At 32.3% G+C, this 16625-nt stretch overlaps 1 protein-coding gene across 2 annotated transcripts; it reads left to right on the top strand.

The window, feature by feature from the left end:
* Nucleotides 1–421: 421 nt before the first annotated feature.
* Nucleotides 422–15499, top strand: LOC18601043 (MADS-box transcription factor 15-like). 2 transcript variants are annotated; one of them, XM_018119661.2, is made up of 7 exons: nt 422–823; nt 10637–10715; nt 11834–11892; nt 11981–12080; nt 12380–12421; nt 14984–15025; nt 15117–15499. In XM_018119661.2, exons 1-7 carry the CDS (start codon nt 639–641, stop codon nt 15234–15236), a joined length of 627 nt encoding a protein of 208 aa, XP_017975150.1. In that variant the 5' UTR covers nt 422–638; the 3' UTR covers nt 15237–15499. The 2 variants fall into 2 exon arrangements, with proteins under 2 accessions (XP_017975150.1, XP_007031911.2); XM_007031849.3 differs by having other exon boundaries at nt 424–823; nt 11831–11892.
* Nucleotides 15500–16625: the final 1126 nt, after the last annotated feature.

The raw sequence follows: 16625 nt of genomic DNA, 5'->3' as shown, positions 1-16625 counted from the left end.
AGATGTACGATCTATTTCAAAAATTAAGATATCCGCATGAAATATTACTAAAAATTAAAAAAAAAGAGTATTTTAGTTTAAATTTCATCCACACCAATATCAAACAACCAATTCAATTCCCACTTCCGGATTCCCATCTCTTTCGCATCGTACGACAAAAATCAGACCATCGATTTTTGCAGCGTAAAAACCTTTGTCGTCTCCCATTCGCCACACGTTTTCACTCACCAAAGCTTCTTTTTCACTAATAGAGCCGGACACGATCTCCTAAACTCGTCCCCACCATGAAATCCTGACCCCAGTAGCTAAGATTCAAATCGAAGGATTCATCATCGTCAATCACCATGATCGTTTTTCTTCGGTACGACAACCACAGTTATCCTTGCCCCCAACACACCACACCCTGGTTCATTACAAAAAGGAAAAAATTTCCTCGAGTCCCACGTGTCAACGTCCACATACGTCGCTGTATATTCTAACTGGTGGAATCCAAAAACGGGGCCTCTCAGGGACGAATCTCTGCATCTCCTCTTCACAACACATAATCATTTTTTTTCCTTGTTTTTTTCTAACATTTTTTTCCTTTTTTATGTCTTTTTCTTTTTCATTGATTAGGGTTAGGGTTCTTTTTTCTGAGAATGGGGAGAGGGAAGGTTCAGCTGAAGCGGATTGAAGACAAAAGTAGCAGACAGGTGACATTTTCAAAGAGGAAAACTGGGTTGATCAAGAAAGCTCGAGAGCTTTCCGTTCTTTGCGATGTTGAGCTCGGTCTGGTCATCTTTTCACCAAGGGGAAAGCTTTACCAGTTCTCTAGTGGAGAAAGGTAAACCACTCAAAATCTATTTCTTTTTATGGTTCTTCATCAGCGTCTTCTTCTTCTTCTTCTTCTTCCTTGTGAATCTTACATTTGTTGTACGATCTCTGTTAAAATATATATATATACTTGCTTTGTACTTTGTACGAAGAGTGATGCTATTAGACTGTGTGCATGGAAGTTCAGCTTTTCATAAAGATCTCATAACTTATGGTTAATCATTTTCTTGGAATTTTTTGAAAGGATTAAATTGCATAAAATCTGTACTTTGTTATTTTTTTAAAAAATTAAAAGTACGTAGCTTTCAGTAAAGGACACGTATTCATATGTTTATGGGAGGCACTTCCAATGGTGTAGATAGCAACTAGTACTATCATACATCATCTGCCTACCGTGAAAATTCAGCCTTTTGGTTTATTATAAAATTCAGCGATTACCTCAATTTATAGTAATCTTAATAGGAAATAAAAAAAGTTTACTTTGCTTTCTCCTTGTATTTATTAGTAGAATGGAAAGGAAACTAATGAAAATTTTAATATAAAATGGGGTTAAATGGAATGTGGAGATGGGAAACATGATTAATTCACATAGAAGTAGATATGTAGAAACTTTTTATGTATTTTATTTATTTATTTATTTTTACATTTTTTTGTGTGAAAACAATAATTAAGTAATATTTAGAAGTGAATAAAATTGGATCGGATCAACAATCCAACCAAACTAAATACGATTTGAGTAAAACAATTCAATCCAATTGTTATGCTAGTCCCGCAAATGCACAGATCGTGAACAAATAATATAGAGTGAGTAGAGTATTGTTCCCATGAAGAGGTTGTATCAAGTATCAAAATTAGGGTATTTTATATTATGTACAAAGTTGAACTTAATTTAAATAGACTCAACTAATCAAAATCTAAATTAAAGACTATCAATCACTTAAATCTTAACCAATAATAATTACAATTCTAGAATTTAGATTTCATCAATTGAATCCCTATGATTAACTTATGATTGATTGATTTAACTTATCGTGACTAGATCACCTAAGGTGTATGATGTTCTCTTTCGAGATACAATATATGTATTTATATTAATTTTATTTCAATTTTTGTGATCACAAGCATTAATATGAACCTATTAAGTTCTATGGTAATCTATGCATTCGATTATGTAGTGGTTTAGGCATGCATGAATCATATGATGTCACAAAGGATTGTTTTTATGTCTAAAGAACACTTTCCTAAGTCTAATGTCCTAACGAACTAATGATATGTTTCATCTTTTGATCCATCACATAACACCTTCAACATGCAAATAATGATTAGTTGTTCACAAAAATTAAGCCTTAAGACAATAGATAAATCTTAAGAAGAATAAATTCAAATCAATCATCTAAAGGTAATCACAAGAAAAACAAAAGACTACATCTAAACTCTAGAATAAAAAATTTAGCTACTTATAGAACAAGAATCAAACACAATCTTTATCAAAATAAATCCAAAAGTCATCATCTTGACAAATAACAATCTAAAAAATAAAAAGAAATAGAAGAAGTTTTAAGAAAACTTGTTGAAGCTTGAATGAATGCTTCGAATCTTGAATTCTTAATTTGAAATCTTCACTTTCCTTTTCTAATTCTTCTCACTCAAATCTCTTTTCTTTCCTTAGAGTTTTCTTCCTTTGTAAGCTCTCCTAACAGCTGCTTAAATAAACAGCCTAAGTTGTTTATTGCCACATGAACTCTATCCCAACTAAGAGTTTTAAATTAATTTAGCTTCTAACTTGTGATAACTTTTTCAAATAAACCTCCCGCTTAACTTCAATTCCACTAGATCACGTTGCCAATCTCCTCATCAGTTTGAATTAAATCTGGAAACTCATCCGATTAGAAGTCCACTGTTCCTCCAATTTGGTTCACACTGTCCAGCAAATTGTGACAAAATTTTCTCTTTTATCCCATTTGAACTGGGCAAAATGATAAATATAAAAATTGTACCCCTATTTCTTAGCTTTCTAATGCCTCCAGAATCACATCATTTGGATCTCCAGAATGAAAGTTAGGCGTGAATTACCAAAACAGGTCTTGATGCATGACTTTTTCTGCAACAAAGGCCAAATGGCTCAAATTTCCTTTATTTACTTACCAATCAAGCTCAAATCAAAACAAAAGCTAGATAAACTCAAATTTAAGCTAAAAGATATTAAAATAACTCCAAAACAACTAATATAACTAAAAAGTTATGTAATTAAGCCTCATAAAATATATGCAAATTATGCACATATCAAATACCCCAAACTTGAATATTTGCTTGTCCTTAAGCAAAAGAAAGAATCAAATAACACAAAGAACCAGCATCGTAATTATTCTTCAAAATACCATTACAATGCTTAGATAACTTAAGCTTCAACATTGTTCAAACATTAATCCTTTAACTTCAAATATAGCAAAATCAAATAAAGAAAAACTAACCATACTTATAATGATTACTTTCATGTTCATACATGCTTCTAAATACATTCATGTAGACCATGTAACTAACACAATTGAATCATGCATCAACTAAACTTGCAATTACCCCTTCTGACTACTACAAACAAAAGTAGCAAATTAGAGTTTTCTTTCTTTTCATTTCAGAATCATATAATTATATCTCTTCCTTAAGCTATCACTTGCTTTTTTACACGAATATTAACATTGGTGATGAAAGCACTCGGTTACTCAACAAATCATAAACTTAAAGTGCTTTTGCATACTCATATTTCAAGCCACCATTTGATGTAAAAGTAAACATTGGGCTCATGAATAAGCCTAGTTACTAAGTAGCTCAAAACATTGGAGTAGATTATAACCATATGTATGAAAATTTACATGATCACTTATAATTACCCTATGTACTTAAACTTTTGTTTAGAACTAGCTTCAAGAGATAATTTCAATATTAGCATCACACTTTTCAATTATGCATAATCACAAAATTCACACAACTTCTTTAGAAAACATGCACTTCAATGATCACAAAAATCAAAGTATTCTTAATCATTCCTTATAAGATATAGCTAATATTCCAAGTTAAACATCATGTAAGAACAATAAGTACACCTAAATTTACTATGCATCGTAACATACTTTGAATTATTACCAAAATCATGATTTTTTTAAAACATAAATCAACACTTATGCATACACAAACTATAAAATAACCCATTCCCCCTAAACTTAAATTGCACGTTGTCCTCAATGTGAAAAATAAAGTAAGAAAAAGATAAAGAATACTCCTCTAGTATGCATAGCCACTTTATACATGAATGTCCAATTCTTGCTTAAATGGCAAAGGCACCAATTCATGTTTTTCAAACTTGTACAATCAACAAAACAAGCTAGGGAGAAAGGTCATAACTACCTACTAAAATAGAAAAACAAAAACTAAATAAAACAAAACTACAATAAAATCTATAAAGGATATAGCTTGGATTGCCTCTCAAAAAGCCCTTTTTTATAGTCAATAGCTTGACTATGGCTAGGTCTTCATTGTTAAGGATTTGAAAGAAGATAAGTCACCACTATTTGCATAGCTTCACCCACGAAATAAGGCTTGAAGAGTTGTCCATTAACCTTGAATGCTTCAGTAGCCTCAGTATAAATCTTTATTGCACCATAAGGATAGATCTTAAACACCTTGAAAGGACTCGACTATCTTGATTTGAGTTTGTCCGAAAAAAGCTTGAGGCATGAATTAAAAAGTAACACTTGTTGTCCAACCTCAAAATCTCTCTTATGAATATGCTTATCATGCAATTGCTTAGGTATTTCCTTGTAAATCATAGCATTCTCATAAGCTCTCAAACGTAACCCTTCTAATTCACCTAATTGCGGCAACCTTTTCTTACCCCTTTCAAATCAAAATTTAATACTTTGGTAGCCCAATAAGCCTTATGCTCAAATTCAACCAGCAAATGACAAGATTTCCCAAAGATAAGTCTATATGGAGACAACCTATGAGAGTTTAAAGTTATCTTATATGCCCAAAATGTATCATCCAAGTTATGTGCCCAATCTTTTCTTGAGATGATAACCTTCTTCTCAAAGATGTGCTTCAACTCCTGATTTGAAAATTTTTCTTGCCTGTTAGTTTGAGGATGATACGAGGTTGTAACCTTGTAAGTTACTCCATATTTCTTCAACAAAGCTTCAAATTGGTGGTTACAAAAGTGAGAACCTTTATCACTAATTATCACCCTTGAAATTCCAAACCTAGAAAAGCTATATTTTAACAAATTTCATGACCACTCTAAAATCATTAGTAAGAGTTACAATAGCTTCTACCCATTTAGATACATAATCAACCACTATTAAAATATATTGATTATTAAATGAAGAGTGAAAAGGACTACAAAATTGATTCCCCATATATCAAACAACTCAACCTCAAGAATGCTATTTAAGTGCATCTCATGTTTCCTTGAAATATTACCAACTTTTTGACACCTATCACACATATCTACATATTGCTTAGCATCTTGAAACATAGTTGGCCAATAAAATCTGGATTGCAAAACCTTAGCAACTGGCTTTGATGCATTAAAATGGCCACCATACTCTAGAGACTGGCAATGATCTAAAATATCCTTCATCTCTTCTTATGGCACATATCTCTATATCATTCCATCTGAACAATGCTTATAAAGTAATGGTTCTTCCCAAAAGTAATGCTTCACATCACAAAGAAATTTCTTCCTTTGATGGTAATTAAAATCTTGAGGAATAATACCACTCACCTCGTAATTGACATAACGCCAACAACTGCTCATCTAGAAAACTCTCGTTCATCTCTAATTCCTCCTTGTTCTAACCTTGACAAGTGATCTGCTAGAACGTTCTCTGTGCCTTTCTTATCTCGAATTTCAAGATCAAATTTGGCATAACCAAAGAAACTCCTTACTCCTTAATTGATGTAGGTGGAGGTAACTTCGCAATTACTTCAACCTTAGCACAATCCACCTCTATTCCTTTTGATGAGATTTTGAGACCTAAAACAATACCCTCATGCACCATAAAATGACACTTTTCCCAAATGAGGACCAAATAGGTTTCATCACCTAACACCTTCAACATGCAAATAATGATAAGTTATTCACAAGAATTAAGCCTTAAGACAATAGATAAATCTTAAGAAGAATAAGTTCAAATCAATCATTTAAAAGTAATCACAGAAAAACAAAAGAGTACATCTAAACCCTAGAATGAGAAATTTAGCTACTCATAGAACAAGAATCAAACACAATCTTTATCAAAATAAATCTAAAAGTCATCATCTTGACACATAACAATCTAAAAAATAAAAAGAAATAGAGGAAGTTTCAAGAAAACTTGTTAAAGCTTGAATGAATACTTCAAATCTTGAATCCTTGATTTGAAATCTTCACTCTCCTTTCCAAATTCTTCTCTCTCGAATCTCTTTTCTTTCCTTAGAATTTTCTTCCTTTTTCAGCTCTCCTAGTAGCTGCTTAAATAAATAGCCTAAGTTGTTTATTGCCACATGAGCTCTATCCTAACTAAGAGTTTTAAATTAATTTAACTTCTAAATTGTGATAACTCCGTCAAATTAACCTCTAGCTCAACTTGAATTCCACCAGATTATGTTGTCAATCTCCTCATCAATTAGAATTAAATTTGGAAACTCATCCGATTAGAAGTCCACTATTCCTCAAATTCGGTTCACACTATCCAGCAACTTGTGATGGATTTTTCTTCTTTATCCCGTTTGAATTGGGCAAAATGATAAACATAAGAATTGTAGCCCTGTTTCTTAGCTTTCCAATGCCGCTAGAATGACGGCATTTGGACCTCCAAAATGAAAATTATTCATGAATTAACGAAATAGGTCTAGACGCATGACTTTTTTTGCAATAAGACTGAATGGCTCCAATTTCTTTTATTTGCTTACCTGTCAAGTTCAAATCAAAACAAAAGCTAGATAAACTCAAATTTAAGGTAAAAGGTATTAAAATAAATCCAAAACAACTAAATAACTAAAAATTTAAGTAATTAAGCCCCATAAAATATATGCAAATTATGCACACATCACTAATTGGTCTACTGGGTCCATTGGTCCAATTTATTTGGTCGGTTCTTGGTTTTGAAATTTTTAGATCAAACCGACCAAAAGACCAAACTAATATTATATATATATAAACTATATAATATTTTATATATTATTTTTAAATTTATATAAATATACATTTTCAATACTGATATTTATTTCATATTTTATAATTATAGATGAAGTCTATAAATTTTAATATTTGTAATTTACAAAAAAAAAAGGATAAAATTTTGGTCCTTTTGATCCAAAATCGAATTGACTGAACCAATTCGATGCTTTATCAGTTCGATCTTCCTTTATGATTGGTCGATTTTTGAAAAATATTTGGTCCTTAAATATGACAGACTGAATCGACCGAACTACCTAATTGCTCACCCTTAGGAATATTTATAAAGTTATCTCCAACGTTTTGAATGCATGCTCGAGCTAGTTAGAAATTGAAAATCTAAACAAAAAAAATTATAAGTTTAAATTTTAAAAATGAAATGTATGATTTATGTGATAAAAGAAAATTATGTTTTGTTATAAATTCTGAACTTATTTAACAACTTTTACCATTTTATAATCACTCCTAATTATGCCATGTATAACATCATGTTCAAGGATAACAATAAAGTAAAGACAAGACATATATTTACTAGCTAGTTACGATATGTACTCTGCCTCTATGTTTGGGTTGAGGGGAGTAAGGGAAAGGAAAGAAAGTAAAATCCTTTCCCTTTTCCTTGTTTGGTTTGGAATTTCATTAATATATAGTATTTTTATCTTGAGATTCAGGAAATAGAGTTCTTTGAATAAAGGATTAAAGAGGGAGGGAAAAGAAGGGGGATTCCATTTCTTTTTCATGGGCAATGCAAAAACTCTAGGAAATTTTTCTCTAAGAGTCAGTTCCTCAATCAACTGAATCTCTCAAAACTCAATATGTTTCCCATTACCTAGAACTACTTGAAGATCTGAATGTACCTACATAAAAAATTGGTTAGTGAGGGAAAAGTGACTTAAAATATTTTTCCATAAGTATGAGGCTTTTGAACTCCTTCAACAGATGGCTAGAGGGAATTAGAGTCACATCCAGTCTTTTCCACCATAACTTTCATTCAAAGACTCTATTTTTAGTTACCGAATCTCCATATCCCCTTATTTAAGAGTCCACGACTTTTGATTTCAAGATCCACCAGACCAATATCGTTATTCTCCTTGTAAGTACACACATGATTCCAATCGACCAAATACATTTTTCTTTGTGAACTAGCCTTTGCGCATCAAAATCTCCTTTGTATCTTCTCTATCTCTTTCCTAATTCCCACTAGTAATTGAAATAAGGACATGTAAAACATCAAAAGGCTTGAAAGGACTGACCTCAATAAAGTAACCTTCCCACTCATAGATAATATCCTTGATTTCCATCCAACTAGCTTTGCTTCAATGCGATCCAGGACTGGTTTCCAGCTTTTTAGAGAGTTTTTCTTCGCTCCTAATGGCATCCCTAAATAAGTGGTCAAAAGGGAACCTGCCTTACACTTAATTTCCCTTGACCATTCTTTCACCCTATCCTTTTCCATTTCCACCCCAAAAAGCTCATTTTTATGGAAGTTTACATTCAACCTCGACACTGCCTGATAAATCCAGAGGAACCTCCTCATTCTCTTGAGTTCATCTCCATTAGCCTTACAAAATAGAATTGTATCATTTGCATATTACAGATGAGAAATTTTCATATCACCCTTCCCTACTTGAATTCCACTACAAATGCCATCCTCATTTGCTTTATATAACAGAACACTCATTTCTTCAGCAATGATGTTGAAAAGAAATGGTGACAAAAGGCAGCCTTGACAAAGACCTCTTTTAATACCGAACTGTTGGGTGGGGGCACCATTAACAAGAGCTAAAATCTTAGCAGTGGGCACACATCCGTTAACCCATCCTCTCCATTTACATTCTTTAACCAACCTTCCTGATCTCTTATCTCATTCTTGTTCCCTAATATGCTCAATGGGATTGGTATCCTGTTCTTTTATTTCCTTCTTCTAACCTCATATTTTACCAAACATATAAAACTCACAAATAGAAGAAATAAAATTAAATCATACAATCCACTTTGCTCACATGAAAAAACAAATCACTAGGCATCATTACAATTTTCAACTATTTTAAGAAAAGAAAAGTTTATAATCAGATTTTTCTATAGCAATTTCTAGTGATCAAACCCCAAAATTGATAAAGAGAAAGAATAGTATAAGAAGGTTTATCTAATAGAGAAAGATGAGGAAACATGGAGGGGTAGTTTCCCTTTGGAAATAGATTTTAACTTTTGAATTTTTATGCAAAAAAGTGGAATGTTACATATGTTCATGTTTATATTAGTTGAGAAAGGAATAAGGGAGTGAGGGATAAAGAAAGAAGTTTAGTAATAAATTAATCTTTTAACTTTCTAAAATAAATTAGTAAACATAGATACGTGAGATATGTGAATATTTATTGTTAATTTGTCTAATTTTAATTGTCCAAGTAATGGCGACGGAGCTAAGATTTTAGGGATTCAATTTATTTTTTTTGTTAAAATAAACTAATCCAAGTATTTAATTGCCTTTTCCATTTTAAAATAAATACATATTTTTCACAATTTATTTTACATTATTGTGTTATTGTATATATTTTTCTTCTAGTAGTATGCAAAAGAAAAGATATAATCATATAGGAAAATCATTTTATGAAAATAAATTGAATTTTATGAAAATGAATTTTGATAAACTTATAATAGAGAAATCAATTAAATTACTTAGGAAAATAAATTGTTAAAAAAATAAAATACATATACATGAAGAAAATTTGAAAATACTCGAGAACTTTTTTTGGATAAATGAAAATTTAAGAATTAAATGAAAAGATTCAATGCTAATTACAAAACATTCTCATCATCCTTGTTTTTAGCTTGTTTCAATCTATCATGCTATGTAACTATAGTAGTCACATCTTTACCAATCATCAATGGTGTAATTCTGTCTCAGCAAGAGAATTAATAAAAAAAAATTATTGGCTTATTTTCTTTGTTAATTATCTCACCTATATGTACTCCAGAACTAAGTATTCAATCTATTAAACTCACTTAAATGTGCCCTTAAACTTGTTCCTTCTTTCACCTTCTTCCTATATAATTTTGTTTTTTAAACATAATTTACTTGTGAGGGATTTTGACATATAGATTCTTTTCGAATCATCCATCTATTCTTTTGGAGAGTTCTCATTCAATACATCATATTTAACTATAGACGAGAGACATTCATTCTTGAGGGTTTCTTCTTATGCATACTACTAGAAGAAAAATATATACAGTAACACAATAACGTAAACACAAATGTTGTGAGCTTTTCTTATGCATCTCTGAATCCTTGTCTTATAAACAAATTAATCACAATATGTTGCTATATACTATAATTATTTAATTATTCCATCAAAACACACAATCTAAAATTTTGCAACCCTAAATCAAGTGATGTCTGCCATTAGTGTGACTTTGATACTACTTGTATGGCAAATACGAAGCAATCAGAAGTGATTAACAAAAAAAACAAAGAGCACAAAAATATTTTGTTTAGCAGGAGTAATTGCTACTTGTTATATGTAAGTGTTCTATTAATAACTTGGTTGGTTAAATTTCCAATTGTTATATGTTTTTTCTACTAACTTCTTTTATGCGTGATTCCTTGTGCTACAGTTTGAGAACAATTCTTGACCGCTATCTAAATCATGTAGATGAAGAAGCTGCTGTTTGCAACCGTGTTAATGAAGCAAAGGTTTGTCAAATTCTGTCAGCACTTTTCTAAGCTGCACATCTCTTCAAGTGGGAAATTTGAGCTGCATTCCACCCAAAAACATAACAACTTCCAGAATTAATGATAAACACATACTTCCCTCTCTCTCTCTCTCTGAGGGTCCTTGCTTGGCCAATCGAAACAACTTTAGCCCTGGTGAAGGAGATATTTTAAAATTCCATTGGGAGAAACCTGAATGGTTGGATTTCTTAATCAAGATGAGAGTTAGAATATCTTTATGAAAAACTGGTGAAGCTGGACCACAACGAATGAAAAGAAGAAAGGTAGAGAGAGGGAAAGAAAGAATTGCATACTAGGTACAAAGTGAAAGATAAACTAACAGTGAACCATTAGATAGTATGCTAAATTTTGCAGTTCTTGTTGAAGATCACTTGTGGAATTTGATGTTAACAGTTTCTGGGAGAAATATCTGATCAGGAATGACTCCACTTATGTGTATCCTACATGATAAAATAAGTATAACCTTTTTTTTTTCCTTTTAATGTTAATTATAATTATAATCATAATAATAGCCAATGATCTTCCAGAAGTTGAGAGTGACACATTGTTTCTATGATTTTTATCTTGTAGCTGTAGGTTTCTAACTCTCAAATGTTCTCATAGTTGGTGTACTGTCCTTAGCTGGAATCATAGCAGAAGCTCTTGGGTACGTTGTAATCATGGCAGTGGCAATTCTGATTGTTACACAACTCTCATCATTCAGATCTGAGTTGCAGTCACCTCTAACATCCTTTTGCCAAACTATAAGATTCATTTTGAATGGATCAGTTAAGGTATTTTGACTTTCAGTCATGGAATAGGTTAAATCAAAAGCTAACCTTGATAGTAGGTCTACATATAATAAAGATTACCCTCTGAGTAATATTATGCCTCCATTGAAGATCAGAGCTTGTCATTCCTCTTATTTTTAGGAGGGAAGAGGAAGAACTGATACTGTTCATTATACTGACATTTTAAAAGACTTATTTTCTCCCTAATTTTTGAAGCATGAAATTGTAGAGAAAGCTCCTTATATTGCCTCTTGCTGTTAAACTGTAAAAGAAAAGACTTTGTCTTGACTTTTGGTTAATCAACAGCAGATACATGATGAATTCATAGATCTTTGGAGAGGTACTAGTCTACAGGCAATGGTTGAAAGGTAATCACACTGCACTCAATTTGGTTATGCTTGTTTCTGAGCTTATGTATTTTAAGGTGCCAGTTGATCGGGATTAATCCTTTTGTAGGCACATTGAAGGTCAAAACATTGAACAACTCAATATGACACAGCTCGTACAGCTGGAAAGGCAACTAGATTCCATATTAAGGCAAACAAGAAATCGAAAGGTCATTGTTTCTCACTTCAATGTTAAATCTCTGTTTTTGTAAAACCAACCAACTTGCTGGGGCCATAGAGTGTCACATTATTGTTGTAGAAACTACTTAAGTAAACAGGGTTTAAAGTCTTATTTAGTGGCATTCTCATTATCTTTTTTATACATTGAAAGATCAAGGTTTGGTTTTTGATGTTTTTCTTTTAAATAACACACTAGCTTTCATAGTTTAATTTTGATAGCAATGTAGTATCAGAAATGATGAAAACCTATAGTCCTTGATGATGCTCATGGAATTTGAAAGGTATGCAGACACAGGTAATGATGGACACTATTGCTGCACTCAATAAGAAGGTACATGTTCTTGATAAATCTTTCATTTTAAATTTCATGCTCTTTTGGAAGGTCACTTGCAAAACCACATAATAAATATCTAAAGAACAAAAGATGAAGCTGTTTTTAGCAAGGTTGAGTTTAGTATTGAGTCGCAGTAGAAACTTTTATAAAAATGGTGCAGTGGAAGAGTATAATGACAAGCTATGTTGAACAAGTACTCAAAAGCTTTTGGTAAATTGTGGTTGAAAAAGCTTTTGGTAAATTGTGGTTGAAATACTATCATAAGATAAATTTATGGAATAGAGGTTCTTTAGTTATGTTTTCAAGAATAGTAAATTTTAAAAGAGGGTAATAATGTCTTTTAGTGTCTCAAACGGAGGTTCCAATCGCAAAAGTAACATCTTAATTGCTTTTGATTTTGTTGAGTTTTAGATTGATTAAAATTTTAATTCTTATTTGACTAAGATTCGTATAACATTGATTAGTTATATGGTTTTAAGCTTTTTGTTCCATATCAAGTTCTAATCCTATTCCACTTTGGACTTTTATATGATACAAGTGGATCTCTAGATTTTAGAAGAGTGAGTAATGCTTTGAGAGCTCTAAGGAGGAAACATCCTGTAACTCTATCATGGTTTTAGAGAAAGAAGTTATAAATCTCATATCGACTATGTACTAGAATGATATTAAGCATATAAAGGTTCACACTACATTCAACCTATGAGGCACTTTTTGTGGGATAAAACTGTGAAACCAATGGGTCGAAACGGACAATATTTACAGGGGATGGTGTGGACTGTGATAATTAGTATTAGAACGGACTCTGAGTACTAGCAATGTGCCACTGAGAATAGTAGGATCTTGTTGAAGTAGGGAAAGATATCATAATTCTCACATGGACATAAATCTCATATTGTCGAGATAATGCTCCTAACGAGTAGAGTCATAAAATTTCATATCAAAAAGAAACCTCCAACAAGGAGTAAAGGAGGATGTCATGGTCTTAGATAAAGGAGTCATGAATCCCACATCGACTATATATTAGAGAGATACTGCGCATATAAGGGTTCATTGTAGGTGGAGTTTAGAGTAATTTGGTGATTGTTGTTGGAGGGTTATTGAGAGAGGGTATGTAAAAGATCTTAGGTTAGTTTGAGAAACCATAAAAGTCAATTTATTGTCCACATTGACTATATATTAGAATGATACTGAGCATATAAGAGTTCACTTTAGATAGAGTTTAGACTAATTTAGTGATTGTTGTTGGAGGGCTAATAAGAGAGGGTATGCAAGGGATTTTAGGTTAGTTTAAGAAACCGTAAAGATCAATTTATTGTCCGTGAACGTAGGCAACCATGTAAAGTTGATTTCTTTCAGTTTTATATTTGTTGTTTTTTGAGGATTTTCACAACAGATTTTGAGTTGCATTCCTTTTTGCATCTGACACAAAATGGGTTTTAAGCCAGAGCCAAAAGGTGATTCGGCATTGCCTTTGTGCTCCAAACACTCCCAAATGCATTGTAAAACCAGTCAAAATGTCTCTGCATTAGTTGCTCTTATTAGCTATGTCAAGAATGATCTATGTATCACCACTGATTGCATTAGTTAGTAGCAAAACTAAGGTCTAACACATTGAGGAAGGAGCCACTTGTTTCTGCCACTATTTTAGTGATTTACAGCAGAGTGAGTAGTCAGATTAGAGAAACATGTCCTTGCCAGTTGAGTTGTCAGTTTGCAACAAAACTATTGATCTTGATTGGGAGAGGAGCTTACTGTTATATTAAGTCTTAGGTTCCTGTTTTTAGCTAGTGGATGGAGGGGTGGAAGGGAGTTGGATTGCAGAGAACCATGCTCCTTGCTTTGACTGCTTAGGTTCCTGTTAATAACTGGGTTTCATCTATAACATGAACTTAATTTGCTTTTACTCCCTGATTGTGAGAGAACCAAGCTTCTTGCTTGTTGCAAGATTCTCCTTAATATGCAGAGGGAAACTACATTATCAAAGTATACCATATAGAAAAACCATTAGTCTGTGAAAATTGAAATTTTCGAGATGTGTTACTTTGTGTACTGTTATGAACATATAGACTGCGGCTACCTGCCTATCTCAAATGATGATCACCTTTCAGACCACCTTGTTCCATGATAAAATGTTGCTGCTTCTTCTATTCAGTCTAGTACTATTATACACTGCTTTGGCAAATGATATGGATATGTTTCACATGCATGTAGCAAAATCAGCTATACTTGGACGAAACTGTTATATATATAAGAGATGAAACAGTGATCTGGTGTTAACATGTAGGAGTGCAGCCAGAAATATATATAGCAAACCAAACATGTCAAGAGTGATATAAACATATTGCGATGATAGCAAAACTAGTCCCATGTGAAAAGCACAAGACATGGAAAATGTTATTGAAATAAAAGTAATTGATAACTTATATAACAAGTGATATAGCAGCAAGCGGAGCAGAAAAAACCCATAATTCCCAACAAACAAGATATAAATTGTCACTTGTTGAAGATTGTTACTTGTAGTTACCATTTTTTTTGTTCTGACCTATCTGGTATGAACAGGAGGAACATTTGAGACAAGAAAAACATGACATGGAAATGGAGGTAATAAAGTAAAAATAGATGGAATATAGAGTTTACAAAAACTTAGCTTTCTGTCACTTAAACTGGGTTTGGTTTCGTGTCAAAACTCCAGATTGCAGCAAGAACAATGGGCGTGGAAGATCGTGAAAGAGCTGAGAAACTGAACCAGGATCCTCATTCTAACGGCTACGACCAGCCCCCCCTCCATAAGGGCTTGCTCCATTTGTTCTAGCGGTGGCCTCAGTTTGTTATCGGAGGTACAAAAAATAAAGTATTATGATGATGTATAAATAGCAGTCATCCTCCCAAGCAGTGAACATAAGCTTTTAGAATAATGGTATGCGGTAAAGTAAACCACCGATCAAGAAAAGGGGCATCAGGATTGGATTTTCTGCCAAGTGTTGCTCAGGATAGGTCTTAAGCTAGAACTGATGCTACTGACAAAAGTATTACTATGTGTTATATATGTGCCCTTATAAATTCTAATGTTCTTTATATAGTTGGACCTTGAGCGGCTATGATTACCACCACCATCACCATCACCGCTACCACCCCCACCACCAGCTGTTGCTGCCGCAAGCAGCAGCAGCAGCAACAGAGCTCTATTACCCTTCAGCCTTTAAAGTGTCAAATATCAATTTGGACTTCTCCTTCTCCTAGATGATCATTGATGGGTAAAGTTTGTATGTGCAAAAATGAAATATCAACATTGTTATTGTGGGACAAAAGTCGAATTTAAAACCTAGTTTCTTTAAAAAAAAAATTTAATTCATGACCATACAGTTATCTCCTTGATACTTATTCAATGCAACCATTCCGAATCTACCATCAATGTCACCATATCTAAGTCCTTGTCATATTTGAATAAGGCAGGAATGGTATATATGGGTCTCTTCACTCTCATTCCCAATGGAGAGAATCAATGAGAATTTGTAAAATATTTCCTCTTTCTTAAATAATAAGAAACAAAGGAAAAATTTAACTTCTAATGTACATAAAAATCAATAAATAACTCTTGCAGACATAATTCCTAACATTAATTGATCGTAATTATGTTTCAAAATAATAATGATAAAATTACCTAACGAATAGTTGTGATCATGATACAATTAATTATTTATGTCTTAGTTTTGATATGGATGAATTACATGAGTTATATGACATGTACGATTAATAAGTTTAAATGTGATTAATTTATTTAAATACAACATAAATTATTTGTTTCAATATAATTAATTTTTTAAACACAAAATTTTATATATTTTAAATATTAATAATTTAATAATTTATCCTAAACTGGCTTTAACTTCTTTGCGATCGTCAAGTCTACTTGTAAGTGGATTAAGGGACCTTTCAACCTGTGGAGAGGTTGTTCTTCAAGAAGTATGGGTTTGCAGGTTCTAGGGAGAGAAAATATCAGAAAAAGCTGTAATAATTATTTTTCATCCAATAAAACATTTAAATTTTCTTTTCCAATGATCCAAGCATTTCATGATTCTGAAATTAATTAATATTAATTTAGAAACATGTCACCGAATATCTCAGTCTAGCTTATCATTTCTCCTCCGTTTCACCAAAAGACATGAAAACAGATAAAGATAACATTAACACAAGAAAAGAC

This window comes from Theobroma cacao, chromosome 4, assembly GCF_053813885.1.
Source record: "Theobroma cacao isolate CCN51 chromosome 4, ASM5381388v1, whole genome shotgun sequence".
NCBI classification, from domain to species: Eukaryota; Viridiplantae; Streptophyta; class Magnoliopsida; order Malvales; family Malvaceae; genus Theobroma; species Theobroma cacao.
The sequence above is the reverse complement of the archived record's forward strand: the minus strand, read 5'-3'. Positions and strand labels throughout refer to the sequence as shown.